Raw genomic sequence first — 18,052 nt, forward strand, 5'->3', positions numbered from 1 at the left:
AAAACTTCAAGCTGTCTTACATCCTTGGTAATACCACTAGTTTTCCATCTCTCAGCCCTTCCTTCTGAAGGAGTAAAAAAGAGAATTAAAAAACACGTCCTTGTGCCAGGGCTATAAATCTAAAGGCACACCCAGCAGCAGTCTATAAACAGTCAGTCCTATTGGCTGCTGTCCACATTACTGAGGCCTTCAGTGTGGCCTCACAGCAAAGACGCTCTTCTGAACTACTGCTTCTCTCGCCGGGCTCTTGTGTTTATTCCAGCAGAGGAAGAGACTGCTACTGCTCGTGAAGATGGATTGACTGTGTGTAATGCTTTGTGAGGTGAGCAAGTTTCTAAATGCGTTTGTTGAGGAATAACTTTTGTTTGTTTCTGTGACTTTAGACTGCACACTGGAAGGAAGCCTTGAACATATTGAAGTTGGTGGTCTCCCGCTCGGCGAGTCTAGTTTCGCCTTCGTCCCCACTGAGTAACGCATCCACTGTGGATGTCAGGCGTGTTTGGGACACACCCTCTAAAGCCCTGCCTGGAAAGACCCTTGACTTTCACTTTGACATTTCAGAGGTATGACATGTCTGTATCTGTTTTACTTTCTTTGTTGTCATTAAACAGTTCAAGTCAAAAGTTTGGACACTGGATTTATGTTTCCTTAAATGCTTGAAATCAGTTTTACAGCAACCAAAAAGTATCCAGCATGCATGCAAACTCTTCAGTACTGTTTAAAAACCATCCCAGGATGCGCCTCATAAAGTTGGTTAACAAAATGAGTGTGCAGAACTGGAATGTAGGGAAAGGGTGGTGACTGTGAAGGAGCTAAAAATGGTTTTGAACATTTTTTGGTCACCATATAATTCCCATACTTCCATTTGCATTATTTTTAGTGTTGTCAAAACTTTTCCAGGTTAACGGCGTTAAAAATGCTGTATTTCTGAAGGGGCGGAGCTAGGGTTGGCAACCCCACTCACAACTGCTGCTTGTCTCTTTTTTTCTTGACAAGAATTGCATTTATTTAGATGCAGAATGTCTTTATGACCACATCAAACGGGGGACTTTTCAGACGCGCACTACGGCGGCTATTTGTGTTAAACTACAAGCATGTGTGTCAGCAGCAGCAGCTTTTAAAGTAATACCAGCCAAAAAAACCCAGCTGCTGTAATGTCTTTTAATCAAGGAACAAAAGAAAAAAGAATAAATCAATAACTTTTGTAGCTTTAAGGATTCGTCTATATTTAATTTAGAATTTAGTGTTTGAAAACTATTCAATTTCTGTATATTTCCTACTTGCTGAAGGGCACAGGTAAATATGACATTTATTATAATGGGTTTATGTGTAGATTGTTTTAAGTTTGCTTAAATTAGAAGTTTATTTTAGTAGTTTAATTACAAAAAAATTGATAGCTCTCAATTATACTTTAATGTTGAATGGCTATAGTCAATGGTTAAATATTAGGGAAAAAAAGAGCAATTTCGTAGAGGCATCAGTAATATTGGTATCATTGATAACCTTTAGTCATAAAAAAGATGCCATTAAACAAATATTTAAAAAAAATGTATTTATGTTGTTTCAACAATAATTTGAAGATTGAATGTGAAATTAATGCAATATAAAAGTATAATGTTAATATTAGATTGGATTAATCACAGTTAATTTAAGAAAAAGTGTGTGAATAATTTGTAATTTTTTTTTTATCAGTTTACCACACTAGTTATTTCATAATATGATTATTTAAAAATACATATTATATTGTATTATATTATATTATATTATTTGATTTTATATAGTACTTTTTAATGCACAACACATGAAAAAATAAGACTGAAAAATCACTAAATATTATTTTTATATGAGCAATATCACACTCGTAGACGTGAGATATGGCTGTATATTGGCACGGCTGTGATTTGGCTATAGGTAGGTAATCACAGCGTGCCGATATACAGCCATATCTCATGTCTGCGAGTGTGATATTGCATTTATACAACAGTTCGTCGGCACGAGTGTGTAAATACATAAGAAACAACAGCGGGGTGCCTTTAGAAACCCTCTTTTGTGCAGAACTACTTCCTTCTGCCACAGATTCAAATCTCATTTTGACAGTTGAACAGCTGAGCCCAAGCCTCCATCTTTTATTATTAGTATTATTATAAAAATGATAACGTTGTTCTTTTAGTGGTGGTGTACATTTAAGCATTAAGTCAGTGAAGATGAGTTGGTACATAGTGTGTAAAAGTGAGCCATGCCCGCAAACCACCTAATGCTGACATCCTCTATGGATTTGTTCACATTTTCCAAGGTGGAGTCATGCTTTTTTCATGTTGTTGTTTTTTTAAAATCATTATTTTACAGTAACATTTGTTTTAATGCAACTCTAAAGGTTAGGTTCTCTGTTTAAAACTTGCTGGAAATATGAACAACCTGGTCTCATTAAAGTGTGGGAACCAAACAGGGAGCTATTTGTGTAGTGCATGAATTCCAGGAAATGATGTCAGTCCGGCTGTGGCGCTTTGCATCCAGAGCAGCGAGTGCTGGACAGCCCTTCCAGAGTCTCCAAGCAGACTCCTCTGCCCTCTGTCAAATACCTCTGGGACGCATTTAGCCTCTAGCAAATGGGCGAGACAGCAGGAAAAAAACCTCAAAACTGACAGGGAACTCAAAACATGCTTGATTCCATCCCTGCAGAAAGGATTTCACAGGAATTAAGAGCAGGTGAACCCAATAAGGGAAATCCTGACATTCCCCCAAGCTTTGTTTGGCTCACTTTATTGAAGTTCTGTTTTTCAAAGCTCCGCTACGAGACACAAAGGAATAGGACCATTGAAAAAAGACGTCCACTTTTTCCAGCAGGTTCTGGATTGTTGCTCGGGATCTGAGGCAACTTGACGTTAGCGAAGGGAATGTGTTGGAATAAAGACTTTTGGGCTGAGAGCCACAAGCTCATGACATGAAAAGAAAAGAGCAGACGTGAAATCCCTGGGATTAAATGGTGCGTGATGTTGTGTGTGTTTTAGACACCGGTGATTGGCCGGCGGTATGACGAGCTTCACGGTTCTCCGAGGCAAGATGGGAAGAATGGAGGAGGGGTTACCGTGACACGCAGTACCTCCTCTACATCCTCGGGCTCCTACCAAAACAACCACGTGCTGGTGCCTGTCAGCTGGAAACGACCACAGTCCTCACAGGTGAGCGCTCACAAATTTGACACACTCTTTGAAGTTCTTTTATTTGCTGGAGAACAGTGCATAAGTAATATTTGCTTTTAAATATCTCCTATATTTTAATATACAGTTGAAGTCAAAAGTTTACATACACCTTGCAGAATCTGTAAAATGTTAATTATCATATAAAATGCATGTTATATTTTTTATGTAGTCCTGACCTGAATAAGGTATTTTACATAAAAGACATTTACACATAGTCCACAATAGAAATAATAGTTGAATTTATAAAAATGACACTGTTCAAAAGTTTTCATACACTTGATTCTTAACACTGTGTTGTTACCTGAATGATCCACAGCAGATTTTTTTAGTGATAGTTGTTCATGAGTCCCTTGTTTGTCCTGAACAGTTAAACTGTCCGCTGTTCTTCAGAAAAATCCTTCAGGTCCCAAAAATTCTTTGGCTTCCAGTATTTTTGTGCATTTGAGCACTTTCCAATGACTGTATGATTTTGAAATGCATATTTTTATGCTGAGGGACTCATATGCAACTATTATCAAAGGTTCAAACACTCACTGATGCTTCAGAGGCAAACACAATGCATTAAGAGCCAGGGTGAAAACTTTTGAACAAAGTGAAGATGTGTACATTTGTGTTATTTTGCCTAAATGTAATATTTTTTCATTTAGTACTGCCCTTCAGAAGCTACAGAGATACTTACATGTTTCCCAGAAGACAAAATAAGATAAATTTACCCTGATCTTCAAATTTAAAAAGTTTTCACCCCCGGCTCTTAATGCATCATGTTTCCTTCTGAAGCATCAGTGAGCGTTTGAACCTTCTGTAATAGTTTCATATGAGTCTCTCAGTGTGAAAAGATGAATCTCAAAATCATACAGTCATTGTTGGAAAGGGTTCAAATACACAAAAATGCTGAAAAACCAAAGAATTTGTGGGACCTGAAGGATTTTTCTGAAGAACAGCGGGCAGTTTAACTGTTCAGGACAAATAAGGGACTCATTAACAACTATCACTAAACAACAACATCATTCTGGTAACAACACAGTATTAAGAATCAAGCGTATGTATACATTTGAACCGTGTCATTTTTATAAATTCATTTTCTCTTGTCAATAACATAACATGCATTTTGTATGCTCCCTCTTATTTTGTTAAAATAATTAACATTCTGCAGATTCTCCAAGGTGTATGTAAACTTTTGACTTCAACTGTATATATATTTATTTTTTATTTAATTACATTTTTATCAGTTACATTTAAATATTTTTTAAATGTAATATTATTAAGTTTATTTATGTTTTTTTTTTTTTTTTGTGTCATTTTTCTCCCAATTTAGAAAAGAACTCGTGAGAAGCTGGTGAATGTATTAACTTTGTGTGGCCAAGAAGTTGGACTCACCAAAAACCCATCTGTAAGTGAAGCATATATGTTATCCATCCACTATTAAATATTTAAAAACATGTCAGAAATCATTCCAAAGCACTTCCTACAGGTGATTTTCTCATCCTGTGGAGAACTGGACCTGATTGAACACCAGCCCAGTCTGGTGTCCTCTGAGGACAGCACCCGGGACATTGAAAACATGGATGACACCACTTCAGAACAGCAGTTCCGTGTATTCAGGGACTTTGACTTCCTGGACGTAGAACTGGAAGATGGAGAGGTGAGCAGATATTTAAAAAATGAAACCAAAATGATCAGTGCTTGTGAAATCTTTTGACTTCCAAATTACTTGGGCGAACTTTGTTTTGACTGCAGTAAAGTGGACCTTTGGGGCTAAGCATTAAACTTTCGCAAAGTAGTCAGAGATAAAGTGTTGCACTGTTTGCGCAATACCGCTGTAACTTTCTTTAACTCTTTGTAACACATTCTCCTCTCCTTGTTTATGTCTGTGCCATCAAGGAGATGCAGGTAAGCCCAGGAATCCACCAGTGTTGTGCTGTGTGCAGTATGTATGTGCATTGTGATGCATGTTCATAACTCTGCCTGGAAACATAATTTGGGTTTAAGCAAGTTCACAGTGGCATGTCAAAACGGAATAATCTAAATTTGCACAATTAGATTGGATAGATGAAATTGAAATATAAGTTATTTTGACATTTCCTCATTGCTGAAATGTGCGAACGTTACCACAGAATTTGTTTTACATTGTTTTAAATGCAAATACATTTTTTTTTCATGTTGTTATATTTTTAAGTGTTATAAACTTTTATTTAATTGATTATTTTTTACATTTATTTATTTTAAAATCACACTATTGTTTGTGATTTTTTTTTAAATGGTTTGAAAGACGTTTATAATGCTGCAGAAGGTTTTTTTTTTTTTTTTTTTAATTAAGTAGCATTACTGACAATTATAAGAAATTATAAGGGAATAAGGAATCACGTGACACCCATGACTGAAAAGTTCAGCTTTGCCATCACAGGAATAAATTACATTTGAAAAGATATTAGTGTAGAAAACTGCTCGAATCGTAAGAATATTTCACAATATTATTTTATAATATTGGTGGGCATAAGAGACTTCGAAAATCTTGCCAGCCCTAAACTTTTGAACTGCAGTGTACACTTATGCAGTTTTATTATATTTCAGTATGTCTGCATTTTAATAGCCTGGCCGTCTTAGTTTGCACTCTCTTACGAAATCATTAGAGTCAGTTCATTGAGGTCATTCCTCAAATTTGCTGAAGCTGCAATGCCACAGAGACATTTAAAAGGGCAGATTCAGCCTTTCAAATAAATTCTTCCTTCTGGATAAATTTGAAGTGTGTTTTTATAAAGCCATATTCTCATATGGAATGAAGGTCATATTTTCATTCCAACCTTCCATGTAACAGTATCAAAGAGTTTTTGCTTCTTTACCACTTTGTTTTGGTCAAGTATGATTATAAAAAATAATTAAAGCACAGTAAAAGTACATTTTTGCATTCAGTGTTTAAGTAAACTGCCAGGGGAAAGCAGTTTCTAAACTGCAGAGCTGGATCCGTGTAGGAATGTGGATGTTGACTCTTGACTGTTGATGTCAAGGCATGTGGCTGCAGTGAGAAGTTGAACTTGAGCCTCCTCCAAAAGAAATGGCCTTCAGGCACTTTATTACTTACTCTACAAGAATGTTTTAGAATGTGTTCCTGTACTGCGGTTTCCCTACTGTGTTAATCCTTTATATAACTCACAGACTGAGCACCTTCACATATAGAGCATGACTGTGTGAGTTTTGAAATGTGGTTGTGTGTCATATACCAATTGAGAGGGCTCTGTGTTTCTCTCGCTCTTTCTCTGACAGGGTGAGACAGTTGACAGCTTTAACTGGGGTGCGCGGAGGCGTTCCATTGACAGTCTGGACCAGGCTGAAGCCCAACCAATGGAGGAGGACAGCCAGCTCTCAGGAAGTTCGCCAAGCCTGTGTCCAATCGTCCATGATGATTCTGATGAGTCTTCTGAGGAAGAATCCCTCACAGCCAGCCAGATCCTCTCAGCCTCACAACTAGTAATGTCGAATTCGTCCTTCTTTTTGTTTTGTACACTAACTTAAAGGCTTAGTTCACTTCCAGACTAAATGATGTTCAGTCTTTCTTTCTTCAGTTGAAAAGAAGGTTTTTTTAGGAAAACATTCTAGGATTTTTCTCCATATACTGGACTTCAATGGGGATCAGCGGTTTGAAGGTCCAAATTGCAGTTTCAGTCCAGCTTCAAATGACTCTACATGATCCCTGCCATGGAGGAAGGGTCTTATTTTGTGAAACAATCTGTCATTTTCTAGAAAAATCAAAATGTATATACTTTTCAAACACAAATGTTTGTCTTGCAGTAGATCGACCCAGTGTTTACAAAGCGAACGTGCAAAGACAGTCAGACGCCGTTTACAAAAAATTGTCCAACAACGATGTTAGACAATTTTGAAGTTGGAGGAGAAAATGAGATTGTTGAGAGTTTTTTGGCCAATCGTACCTTTCTAAACCAGAATACACAGACAAAGAACTAACTGCGCATGACCTTTCCAACATGGTTAAGTAATGCGTGAAGTCGAAAAAAATGCAAATGATAAAAAAAACTCAAAAAGAGAAACAATTCTCAGTGTGAAGAGTTTTAGCTTTGAAAGGTTAGTGAATATTTTTTTATAAATATATGTGGATTTTTTGGGTTGTTTGTTTTTTTTATTATTATAGTATTATAGTATTATAGTATTATTTTTATTTCTTTATTTTATTTTATTTTATTTATGTACATATATTTTAAATTAATATATGTAACATTTTTATTAAAAAATATAGAGTTGTATGAGTTTTATGAGACCAATATGATTGTTTTGTTTTGTTTTGTTTTTTGTTTTATTTTAATATATGTAATATTTTTATTAGAAAATACAGAGTTCTTTGACCAAAATGATTATTTTATTTTATTTTATTTCTTTTATTTTAATATATGTAATATTATTATTAGAAAATACAGAGCTGGTTGACCAATATGATTATTTTATTTTATTTTTATTTATTTTAATATATGTAATATTATTATTAGAAAATACAGAGTTGGTTGACCAATATAATTATTTTATTTATTTATTTATTTTTTTTTAATATATGTGATATTTTGATTAGAAAATACAGAGTTGGTTGACCAATATGATTATTTTATTTTATTTTATTGTAATATATGTAATATTTTTATTAGAAAATACAGAGTTGGTCGACCAATATGATTATTTTATTTTATTTTATTTTATTTTATTTTATTTTATTTTATTTTATTTTATTTTATTTTATTTTATTTTATTTTATTTTATTAAATTTTTGTAAAAAATCGTTTCAACCACAAATGCTCATCTTGCAGTAGATTGACCCAGCGTTTACAATGCAAACATGCAAAGAAAGTCAAACGCCCTGAACAAAAAAAGGTAAAACAATGGACAATTTTGAAGTTGGAGTAGAAAATGAGTTCCTGTCATTTATTTTATTTTATTTTATTTTATTTTATTTTATTTTATTATTTATATACATATGTTTTAAATTAATATATGTAATATTTTTATTAGAAAATACAAGAGTTGGTTGACAAATATATTTATTTTATTTTATTTTATTGAATTCGAATTTGAATTCAGATTTAACTAGCTTTCTGAACTGAAGTACACAGACAAAAAACTAACACGCATGACCTTTGCAACGTGGTTACATAATACGTGGGTCGTGGGTTGCGGGTCGAGGTCAGCTGGGATCGTGTAGAGTCCTTTGAAGCTGCATTGAAACTGCAATTTGGACCTTCAACCCGCTGACCCCCATTGAAATCCACTATATGGAGAAAAATCCTTTTTCTCAAAACATTCAGTTTCTTTCCTGCTGAAGAAAGAAATACATGAACATCTTGGATGACATGGGGGTGAGTAAATTATTAGAAAACTTTTATTCTGAAAGTGAACTAATCCTTTAATGTGATGTATGAAATAGGATGTTCACAGTAGGGAGGATTTCTTCATTAGAATTTGTTCGGGTCATGAAAAGAAAACTTTCGATCAAAGATTAGAAAAACTTCTCTTTTATGGTATTTTTTATAATCTGTTTTATAGGAAACTATATTTTATGTCTATAATGTCTAATCAAGCTCTATTTCTTATTTCAGAATGTCAGCCTGTCTCCTACTGAGGAACTAAACCCCATGGACTCCCCACCCATCTCCTTTGACAACTCTCAAGCTGATCCACTTCCTCTTTCCACCCCAACGCCCAGCTTTGAGATCTCAGTACCCGAGGGCTCGAACCATCGGGTGAATAAGAGCTTCAAAATGGCTGATCTTTGGGGGCAGACACATTCCTACTCATACCGCACTTCAGTTCTTGAGTTTTTCCATTAACACGGTTGAAAAATAACTCTTTTTCTGCGCTTGCTTTATCTGTCTGGCTCTGCTTTTAGCATGGGTAGATTTTAGGTAGTTGGCTGATGTTATTTTCATGGGTGCATTAAATTAATCTGCAAAACGGCATGGAATTGCAAGTATTTCTTGCTCTTCAAGAAGCTGCCCGTTTCTATATGCTAACCATTTCTCTGCTAACCGCTTTTTGTCTTTGAGGCCTACCACTGCCTACCACAGTCTCAGAAAGAGGCTCTGGATGAGCCACTAGGGCAATGTGTATGGCTTCTCTGTGGGTGGCAAGGCTGTAACATCACTCACATGCTAAATGCTAGGGGTGCAAATAAAGAGAGTGTACCCATTGCCTGTGGCCGTAAATATGAGACCAGACCAGATTTTGGTCCTGCAATTTTTTTAAAGGTCTCTTAATATATGAATTTGACATTATTGAAAATTATTTAAATTTTTTTTAATTGTAAATATTTTTGAAAAAAAATTAAATGATTAAAAAGCACTTGAAAAAGAAACGATGTTCAGCGTGAAGAGTTTTAGTTTTGAAAGGTTAGTGAATATTTATTTATAAATATATGCATTTTTAATTTTTATTTATATGCATATATTTTAAATTAATACAGAGTTGGTTGACCAGTATGATTTATTTTATTTTAATTTATTTTAATACATGCAGTGTGTTTATTTTAGAAAATACTGAGTTGGTTGACCAAAATTATATTATTTTATTTTATTTTATTTTATTATTTTATTTTAAACTAATACATGCAATATTTCTATTTAAAAAAAATACGGAGTTGGTTGACCAAAATTATTTTATTTTAGTTTATTTGAAATTAATATATGCAATATTTTTATTTAAAAAAAATACGGAGTTGGTTGACCAAAATTAATTTGATTTTATTTTAGTTTATTTGAAATTAATATATTGCAATATTTTTATTTTAAAAAATACAGAGTTCGTTGACCAAAATTATTTTATTTTATTTTATTTTATTTTATTTTATTTTATTTTATTGTCTGCTGTCTAAATATCAGTATACATTTTCAAAATATTTGATGACAGAAAATGTTTAGCAGCTAGTAAATTATGGAATATTTGGAATTATCTGTATTTTAGCCACAGACGTGTCAGTCTGTCACTAATATCATCTTACTGCTCAGAATGAGAAAGTCAGCCACACAATCTGTTCTTTTCTTAATAATATATATTTTTTTATAATAATAGTTTTCGTTGCCACAGCGGTTTCCATTGTATAACTAATGTGTAATGCATTTGCATTGGCGATAAATACTTACCAAGCTTTTCTTACTTTTTGTGAATCCTGTCCAAAACTAGACTGAGGATTCAGCTGATGAAGAAGAAGAAGCCAGCGTTAATGAGAACGATATCTCGCTCTGCATTTGCGAGTCGCCGCCAGTCTTTAATTGTTCTGACATCCTAACAGCAGACACACCCCAGAGGGAAAACAACTTCTTTACTGACATCGAGACAAACTGTGTACCCAGGTACTGCATATGAGTTTCAAACTCTCAACATACACACTTCTGTTCTAGTTTTAGTAGAAAAGTCTGTAAAAGTCAGACGTATCTCAAGTTTCTCATAGCTTCTGTTTGAAACTTTTTTTCCCTCCCCACATAATTCTATCCCTCACTTCCTCCAGTGGGTTTGGAGACCAGCAGATCTCTGTGGCACAGGCAGAGGAGGAAAAGGAAGAGCTGTTGCTAGAATCCCGTTCCTCCCCTCCGCCTTCTCCTTTTTTCTCTGCCATCCTGGCCGCCTTCCAGCCGACTGTGTGCGACGATGCCGAGGAGGCTTGGCGCAGTCATCTCAACCAGTTGGTGGCCGACTCGGATGGTTCCTGCGCAGTTTACACCTTCCAAGTCTTCTCCTCACTGTTTCAGGTAACTCATAGATTTATATCAAGCAGTTTCAATAAATATAAAGTGAAATTAAATGGATAGTTCACCCAAAAATGAAAATTCTGTCATTCATTACTCACCCTCATGTCATTCCAAACCCGTAAGACCTTCGTTCATCAACACAAATTAACGCATTTTTGATGAAATCTGAAGGTGTTAAGGGTTTGGAACCACGTGTCTAAGTTGTCTAAGTGTTGCAGGCTGTATTATTGATGTCAAATGATGTTGATTTTATTCATTAACTTGGATTTTCTTTGGTTCATCACACAAAGCTGACAACTCAGTAGTGCCAGAGTTTTAGAAGACGTGCAGCGTCTTTGAATATATTCTGTTGGCACTGACAACATGCTGGGACAAATTAAACTGGATATGTTGTTTCTGACCTCCAGAGCATACAGACCAAGTTCTGCACCTTGACCTGTGACGCTGCTGGTTATCTTGGTGACGGCCTTCGTGGAATTGGAGCCAAGTTTGTAAGGTCATCCCAGATGCTGACATCCTGCTCCGAATGTCCCACGTTGTTTGTCGATGCGGACACTGTGAGTTTCTAGTTTGAATACGAATTATGTCAATGCTATATCCAGAATACAAATTAGTAAAGAGCCAGCCTTAAAGGAGAAGTTCACTTCCAGAACAAAAACAGATAATTTACTCACCCCCTTGTCATCCAAGATGTTCATGTCTTTCTTCAGTCATAAAGAAATTATGTTTTTTGAGAAAAACGTTTCAGGATTTTACTCCGTAATGTTGACTTTAATGGTGCCAAATGAAGTTCAACTTTCAAAATGCAATTGAAATGAAGCTCCAAAGGGCTATAAAGGGTGTTATCTAGCGCAACGATCAGTTATTTTCTAAAAAAAATTACTATTTATATACTTTTTTAACCTCAGTCGCTCGTCTTGTCTAGATCTGCCTGAGCTCTGTTTTTTTTACGGTTCATGACAGTTAGTTATGTCTCAAAACTCCCATCTCATTTTCTCCTCCAACTTCAAAATCGTCCTACATCGGTGTTTTACCTTTTTTGTAAAGAGTGTTTGATCTTCTTTGTATGTTCACTTTGTAAACACTGGGTCGGTACTTCTGCAGCAATGTAGAATGATTTTAAAGTTGAAGGAGAAAATAAGATGGGAAGTTCAGGCAGACTTAGACAAGACAAGCATTTGAGGTTAAAAACTAAATAAATAGTATATTTAAAAAAAAAAAATAAAACTTCGTTTTGCTAGATAAGACCCTTCATCCTAGGCTGGGATCATTTAGAGCCCTTTGAAGCTGCATTTAAACTGCATTTTTGGAAGTTCAAACTCGCGGCCACCATAAAAATCCACAAACTGAGAACATTCCTGAAATGTTTTCCTCAAGAAACATAATTTCTTTACGACTGAAGAAAGAAAGACATGAACATCTTGGATGACAAGGGGGTGAGTACATTATCTGTAAATTTTTGTTCTGGAAGTGAACTTCTCCTGTGATGTTCTAATCAGTTTCTCGTTCAATGTGTATGTGTGCAATGTAAGTATTATAAAATGTATGTCTTAAATATGTGTTTCAGATTGTGTCCTATGGGCTCTTGGAGAAGATGAAATTCAGTGTGTTAGAGATTCAAGAGTATCTAGAGACCTACAACAACAAAAAGGAGGCAGTCATATCAGTATGTACAGTAAAACAATATAATTAATTTCTTAAAGGGATCCCGGTATGGCTTAATTTAACATAGATTATGTCTGAAATAGGTAGTAGAAAACTCATGAAATATTTACGTTATTTTAAAAATCCACATTGTTGTATACATATTTTGTACTATGGGGGGTGCCATTGTTTTGATTATGTAAAATGGTTGCACTCGGTGAACTACCGGCACTAACTGTTGCTATTTTTACCATGGAATGAGCAACTTGGAAAATAAAAAACTGATACAATGACCACAGCTCCTGAAAGAGTTTTCAGCTGGCAGTGAGGCTTAAACCAGATGCCGTACCATTGATTTTCCCCACAAGGAAGTCTAAACGCTCCCAGATATTAAGTGAAATCCACACTGAAAAACTCTGCAGCGTCACAAGCAGCTTCGGCATGTTTACATCCTGCCAGGATGGCATCTGGCATTTCTTGTCTCTGTTGTTTGTAAGCTCTTTCAGTAGCTGTGGTCTACTAAAAGCCCCAAAGGCATCAAATCTGAAATGGAGAGAACAAAGATGCGGGTCTTTAGGAAGTTTTATTCATCCACAGGCATCTTCCCATTCTTTTCTCTTCTTATTATCACTAGGAAAGCAGTGAAGACTTGTATCGCTACTCTTGTTGCCCTCTGACTGAAAATTAAAACCAAAAGCTGCACAATGAGACAAAGTATCAGTATTTTATTTTCTGAGTTGCTTATTCTGAGTTGCGTAGCAGCAGTAGCTCAACGAGTGCAATCATTTTACATCAATGAAATAATGGATATAGTGGATTTGAAAGTGAAAGTGACAATGTATTGTCAAGTATGTTGACCCATACTCGAAATTGGTCCTCTGCTTCCACCACGAGTGCACACAGACAGCAGTGAGAAGTGAACACACACGCACACACACACTGTGAACACACACTGTGTGTTAACTTACTTTTATGCCTGTGATCTAACAGTGGCTACGCAACTGCAAGGCCAGTTTCCCCAAATGCACTGGAGATGGCGTGATCACCTATCAGCCTGCTGAAACGGAAGAGAAGGTACAGTATTAAACTTCAGCTTTTTAACATAACAGTTAAATAGTCAGTCATTCTGGAGAAAGGAGTGTCATTATTATTAAAAGTACATTATCAAAATTTCAACATTTTGCAGACTGGAGCTTTAATTAACAGTTCTGATGTCTAACACTTTGATGCACCTTATAAACTACGGTGTACCACAAATAGTGCATGAGTTTCTTTATTCCCTAGTTCAAAAATATTACTCTGTGTGAATGTTTCAGTATGGCTGCATTGTCCACTGATTGATGCCACTGTAATGTCAGTTGTGTCTTGAGATATGAGTGAGATTAGTTGACCAAAATGTCTTTCAGATTCCATTTCAATGTTCCTCTTATATTTTCTGCATTTCGATTGTTCTGTGATAGCTCTGTGAGTGACATCTCTTTTCTATCTGTCTGCTCTTTAAGCCTGTTACAAACGCAAGCTGTGTTACTTCACAACAGCGCTTCCTGTTTTTATGTTTGATATGAGGGTCTTTCTCTGCTGGGCTTTGAAGAAGTTTAAAGAAACCCTAAAACGTTTTTTTCCTCATTCTGAAATATAATCTAAAATATTCCTTCAACCCTTTAAGATCCCTTCGAGACGTAACCAGTTAAAGCAATATGAAAAAGCATTTTTTTGCCCAGCATAGTCCTCATGCAAAAATAAAAGTAAGAGGGCATTGTGAACATGTTTTTCTTTCTGTGCTGGTCTATTCACTTTTTATGCTCATGCATGATGGAGCCATTGTTTGCTCATGCTTTATATATTGCTTGTGCCACTGGGCTGCATGATTTCACACTATATTCAAGACTTTTCTTCCTTCTCACTTCTCACCTTTTGTCTTGCAATGCCTGCTTTATAGCAAATGGAATCTCTTGCAGTAAGTTTTATCAAATCTTTTTAATCTCATGTCTTTGTTTTCACTTGTTCCAAATGCCCATATTGTCAGAACAACGTCAAATATGAAAAAGCATGTCAGATTTTTTTTTCACAGGCCTCATGTGTTTTTTTAAAACGAAAGCACTGTTTTAACACGCTTGTATCCTTGTTAAAGATTTCTTTGGTTTTCTATGCTGTAACTGAAAATTTGAAAAACAAGATTTTGGTGTTAATTTACATTTATGTGTTTCTTCACAGCAACTGGAGCTTTGTCAAAGACTCTACAAACTCCACTTTCAACTGCTGCTGCTTTTTCAGTCTTACTGTAAACTGATTGGCCAAGTTCACGCTATAAACTCAGTACCAGAGGTATGTTGACATCATTGTTTCATTTTTGAATTTAAGACATTTTTTACTGAAATAGAAAAACAAATGAAGAATTTATTCCCACAACTTATTAATTTGCTTGTTTTAGTTAAATTGTGGTCATTGCTAATTTATTCCCTTGTTAAAGGGATAGTTCATCCAAAAATGAAAGTTCTGTCATTAATTACTCACCCTCACCCTCATCAAATCTGTAAGACCTTTGTTCATCTTCAGAACACAAATTCAGACATTTTGATGAGGTTCAAGAGCTTTCTGAGCCTGCAGAGACAGCAATGCAACTACCACATTTAAGGCCTAAAAAGGTAGTAAGGTCATTGTTAAAGTAGTCCATGTGACATCAGTGGTTCAACCTTAATTTTATGAAGCAACAAATGTCTATGCAGCGTCAAAAAGCTCACAGATTTAGTCAAAAACATCTTAATTTGTGCTCCAAAGATGAACGAAAGTCTTACAGGTTTGGAATGACATGAGGGTGAGTAATTAATGGTAGAATTTTCGTTTTGAGTGGACTATCTCTTTAAGGTGTGGCCAACTTAGAGCTATTTTATTTCAATTTTATGGGCCAAAAATGTCAATAATGTAGTGATGTATGAAGCTCTGCTCAGACAGAACATACTTTAAAACCAACCAGCTTTCTGTTGGTCTGCCTGATCAACTTAAACATGAGCGAAATCTTTGTGGGCAACTTTTCCACACTAATGCAAAACTACTGAATGAACAGATTCCTTCTCCTGTACTTATGGTACCACCACTCGATCTTTTTGGAATGATTCAGTCTTTCTCAGAAAAGAAATAACACATGTACATGTTCAATAGAGGTGTAACGGTACACAGATGTCACGGTTTGGTCGTACCTCAGTTCGGGGGCCACAATTCGCTACGATTTCGGTACAACAGGAAAAAACAACAAATCTACTATGCAAGGTTTCTTTTCATGTATTTTGAACAGACAGTAGTACAAATTACAATTTTTTTCACCTAGATGTCAATATTATATCAAATTATAATGTTATATATAAAATCTGCAGTATGTATATACATACAAGGAATAAATACTATATATACTAAATATATATACTATATATATACACTAAATATATTTTATTTAGTTAACAGATAAACAAGGGAAAAAAACACGTAAGAGCCTATATATGCTGAGTTTTAGTTCATTTTTGAGATAGAAAGGAAACTCGAATGGCAGAAAGCGACATCCTATTTGTTTTCTGTATTTTACAAAAGAATTTTACAGTGATTACTTATAAGACAATAAACAATAGTGATTTTGCTGGTACAAGAAAACAGTTGTGCCGGCGCACACACACACAAAAACATCAGTTTCAGTCTTCCAGCATTGCTAACTTGACAGCGCAGTTGGTACTTTATCAAAATTAAAAATACTGTGAACCAAACATCAGCACGCCCGCCTCATTGTGTCTCCGTTGGAATGCGACGGAAGTACAAAGTCTATAATTTATATAATGCATAATAGTTTAGCATTTGGATGCGTCGCAAATATGGAAATATTAAGGAATATTTGGATTTGTGCCGAATGAGAGAGGTAGGGATACAAGAGTACAAAGCTCCATTTCGTCCACAGTTGAGTGTGCAAGCCTTTACTCCTTTGTCAGTGAAAGATTCGTTCAGAATCATAACTGCATTACTGCGAGCACCCCCTTCTGGATTGAGGGTGAATTGTGTGTATTCGTTGTAAGGCCTCATGCACCAAACCGAGATTTCCTTACCGTGACGGTTCGATACGAATACATGTATCGTTAAACCCTTAATTTTCACATATATGTTCATGCGTGTGTGTAAATGTTCTCTTTTCTAGCTGCAGAACATGTCCAGGGAGTTGAGTGATTTGAGGAGTAACCTGCGGGCAGCAGCAGCTTCAGTAGCCGATGAGACAGCAGCCGAGCGGAGAGATGCCATCGCTGAATCCCCCTACAGCTCCTCTGAAGCTGCTGTTCAAGCTATTCTAGAGAGCCTAAAAACCAACGAGTTCTCCAGAGCCATCCGTTACATACAGGAATGCAGGTACACTTCCCACCAAGAGAAATGACAGTAGTTTTTTATTTTGTACAAAAAGTTTATTAAGTTTTAAAAATTTAATTTACTTTAATGAAGGGATAGTCCTCACAGAAATGAAACTTCTGTCATCATTTACTCAAAAAACTGTATTCGTACTGTGGCATGCGAAAGTTTGGGAACCCCTTGCAGAATCTGTGAAAATGTGAATTTAACAACATGAAAGAGATATTACACAAAACGGATGTTATTTTTCATTTAGTACAGTCCTGAGAAATATATTTTACATTTAAGATGTTTACATATAGTCCACAAGACAAAAAAAATAGCTGAAATGGTTAAAATAACCCCTTTCAAAAGTTTGGGAACCCTTGGTTCTTAATACTGTGTCCCTTGTTTGTTCTGAACAGTTAAACTGAGCACTGTTCTTCACAAAAATATTTCAGGTCCTTCAGATTCTTTAGTTTTCCAGGATCTTTTGCATTTTTGAACCCTTCCAGCAGTGATTGTATTATTGTGAGATCCATTTTTGCACACTGAGGACACCTGAGGGACTCAAACACAACTGTTAAAAAAAGTTCAACCATTCACTGATGCCTCAGAAGAAAACACGATGCATTAAGAGCCGGGGAGTGAAAACTTTTTGAATTTGAAGATCAAGGTAAATTGTACTTAATTTGTCTTCCGGGAAACATTCAAGTATCTTCTGTTGCTTCCGAAGGGCAGTACTAAATGGAAAAAAATAAAAATTTAGACATCTTCATCCTGTTCAAAAGTTTTCACCCCCTGGCTCTTAATGCATCATGTTTCCTTCTGGAGCATCAGTGAGCATTTGAACCTTTTGTAATAGTTGTGTTTGGGTCCCTCAATTGTTCTCAATGTGAAAAGATGGATACTAAATAAAAAATAACATGCATTTCGTATTATCTCTCTTATTTTGTTAAAATTGTTCACGTTTTCACAGATTCTGCAAGGGGTTCCCAAACTTTCGCATGCCACTGTATCTTTCTAGGGAACACAGAAGACAATATTCTGAAGAATGTTAGTAAACTAACAGGTTCAGTTTCCACTGACTTATATTGTTTGGACAAAAAAATA

General features: G+C 35.5%; 1 protein-coding gene across 7 annotated transcripts in view; it reads left to right on the forward strand.

Annotated features, from left to right (window-relative positions):
* frya (furry homolog a (Drosophila)) overlaps positions 1-18,052 on the forward strand; it is an 89,808-nt gene that overhangs the window by 70,331 nt on the left and 1,425 nt on the right. For 5 of the 7 annotated variants that reach the window (XM_051128760.1, XM_051128755.1, XM_051128757.1 and 2 more), the window contains 14 exons: positions 384-563; positions 3,009-3,179; positions 4,516-4,590; positions 4,672-4,842; positions 6,462-6,665; positions 8,795-8,938; positions 10,374-10,543; positions 10,699-10,939; positions 11,347-11,496; positions 12,507-12,605; positions 13,574-13,657; positions 14,523-14,540; positions 14,798-14,908; positions 16,758-16,963. In XM_051128760.1, coding sequence (XP_050984717.1) covers positions 384-563; positions 3,009-3,179; positions 4,516-4,590; positions 4,672-4,842; positions 6,462-6,665; positions 8,795-8,938; positions 10,374-10,543; positions 10,699-10,939; positions 11,347-11,496; positions 12,507-12,605; positions 13,574-13,657; positions 14,523-14,540; positions 14,798-14,908; positions 16,758-16,963 — 2,024 coding nt within the window. The remainder of the gene's footprint in view (positions 1-383; positions 564-3,008; positions 3,180-4,515; positions 4,591-4,671; positions 4,843-6,461; positions 6,666-8,794; positions 8,939-10,373; positions 10,544-10,698; positions 10,940-11,346; positions 11,497-12,506; positions 12,606-13,573; positions 13,658-14,522; positions 14,541-14,797; positions 14,909-16,757; positions 16,964-18,052) is intronic. The other 2 variants (XM_051128756.1, XM_051128761.1) reach the window with 1 other exon arrangement.

Source organism: Labeo rohita, chromosome 15 (genome assembly GCF_022985175.1).
Source record: "Labeo rohita strain BAU-BD-2019 chromosome 15, IGBB_LRoh.1.0, whole genome shotgun sequence".
Taxonomy (NCBI): domain Eukaryota; kingdom Metazoa; phylum Chordata; class Actinopteri; order Cypriniformes; family Cyprinidae; genus Labeo; species Labeo rohita.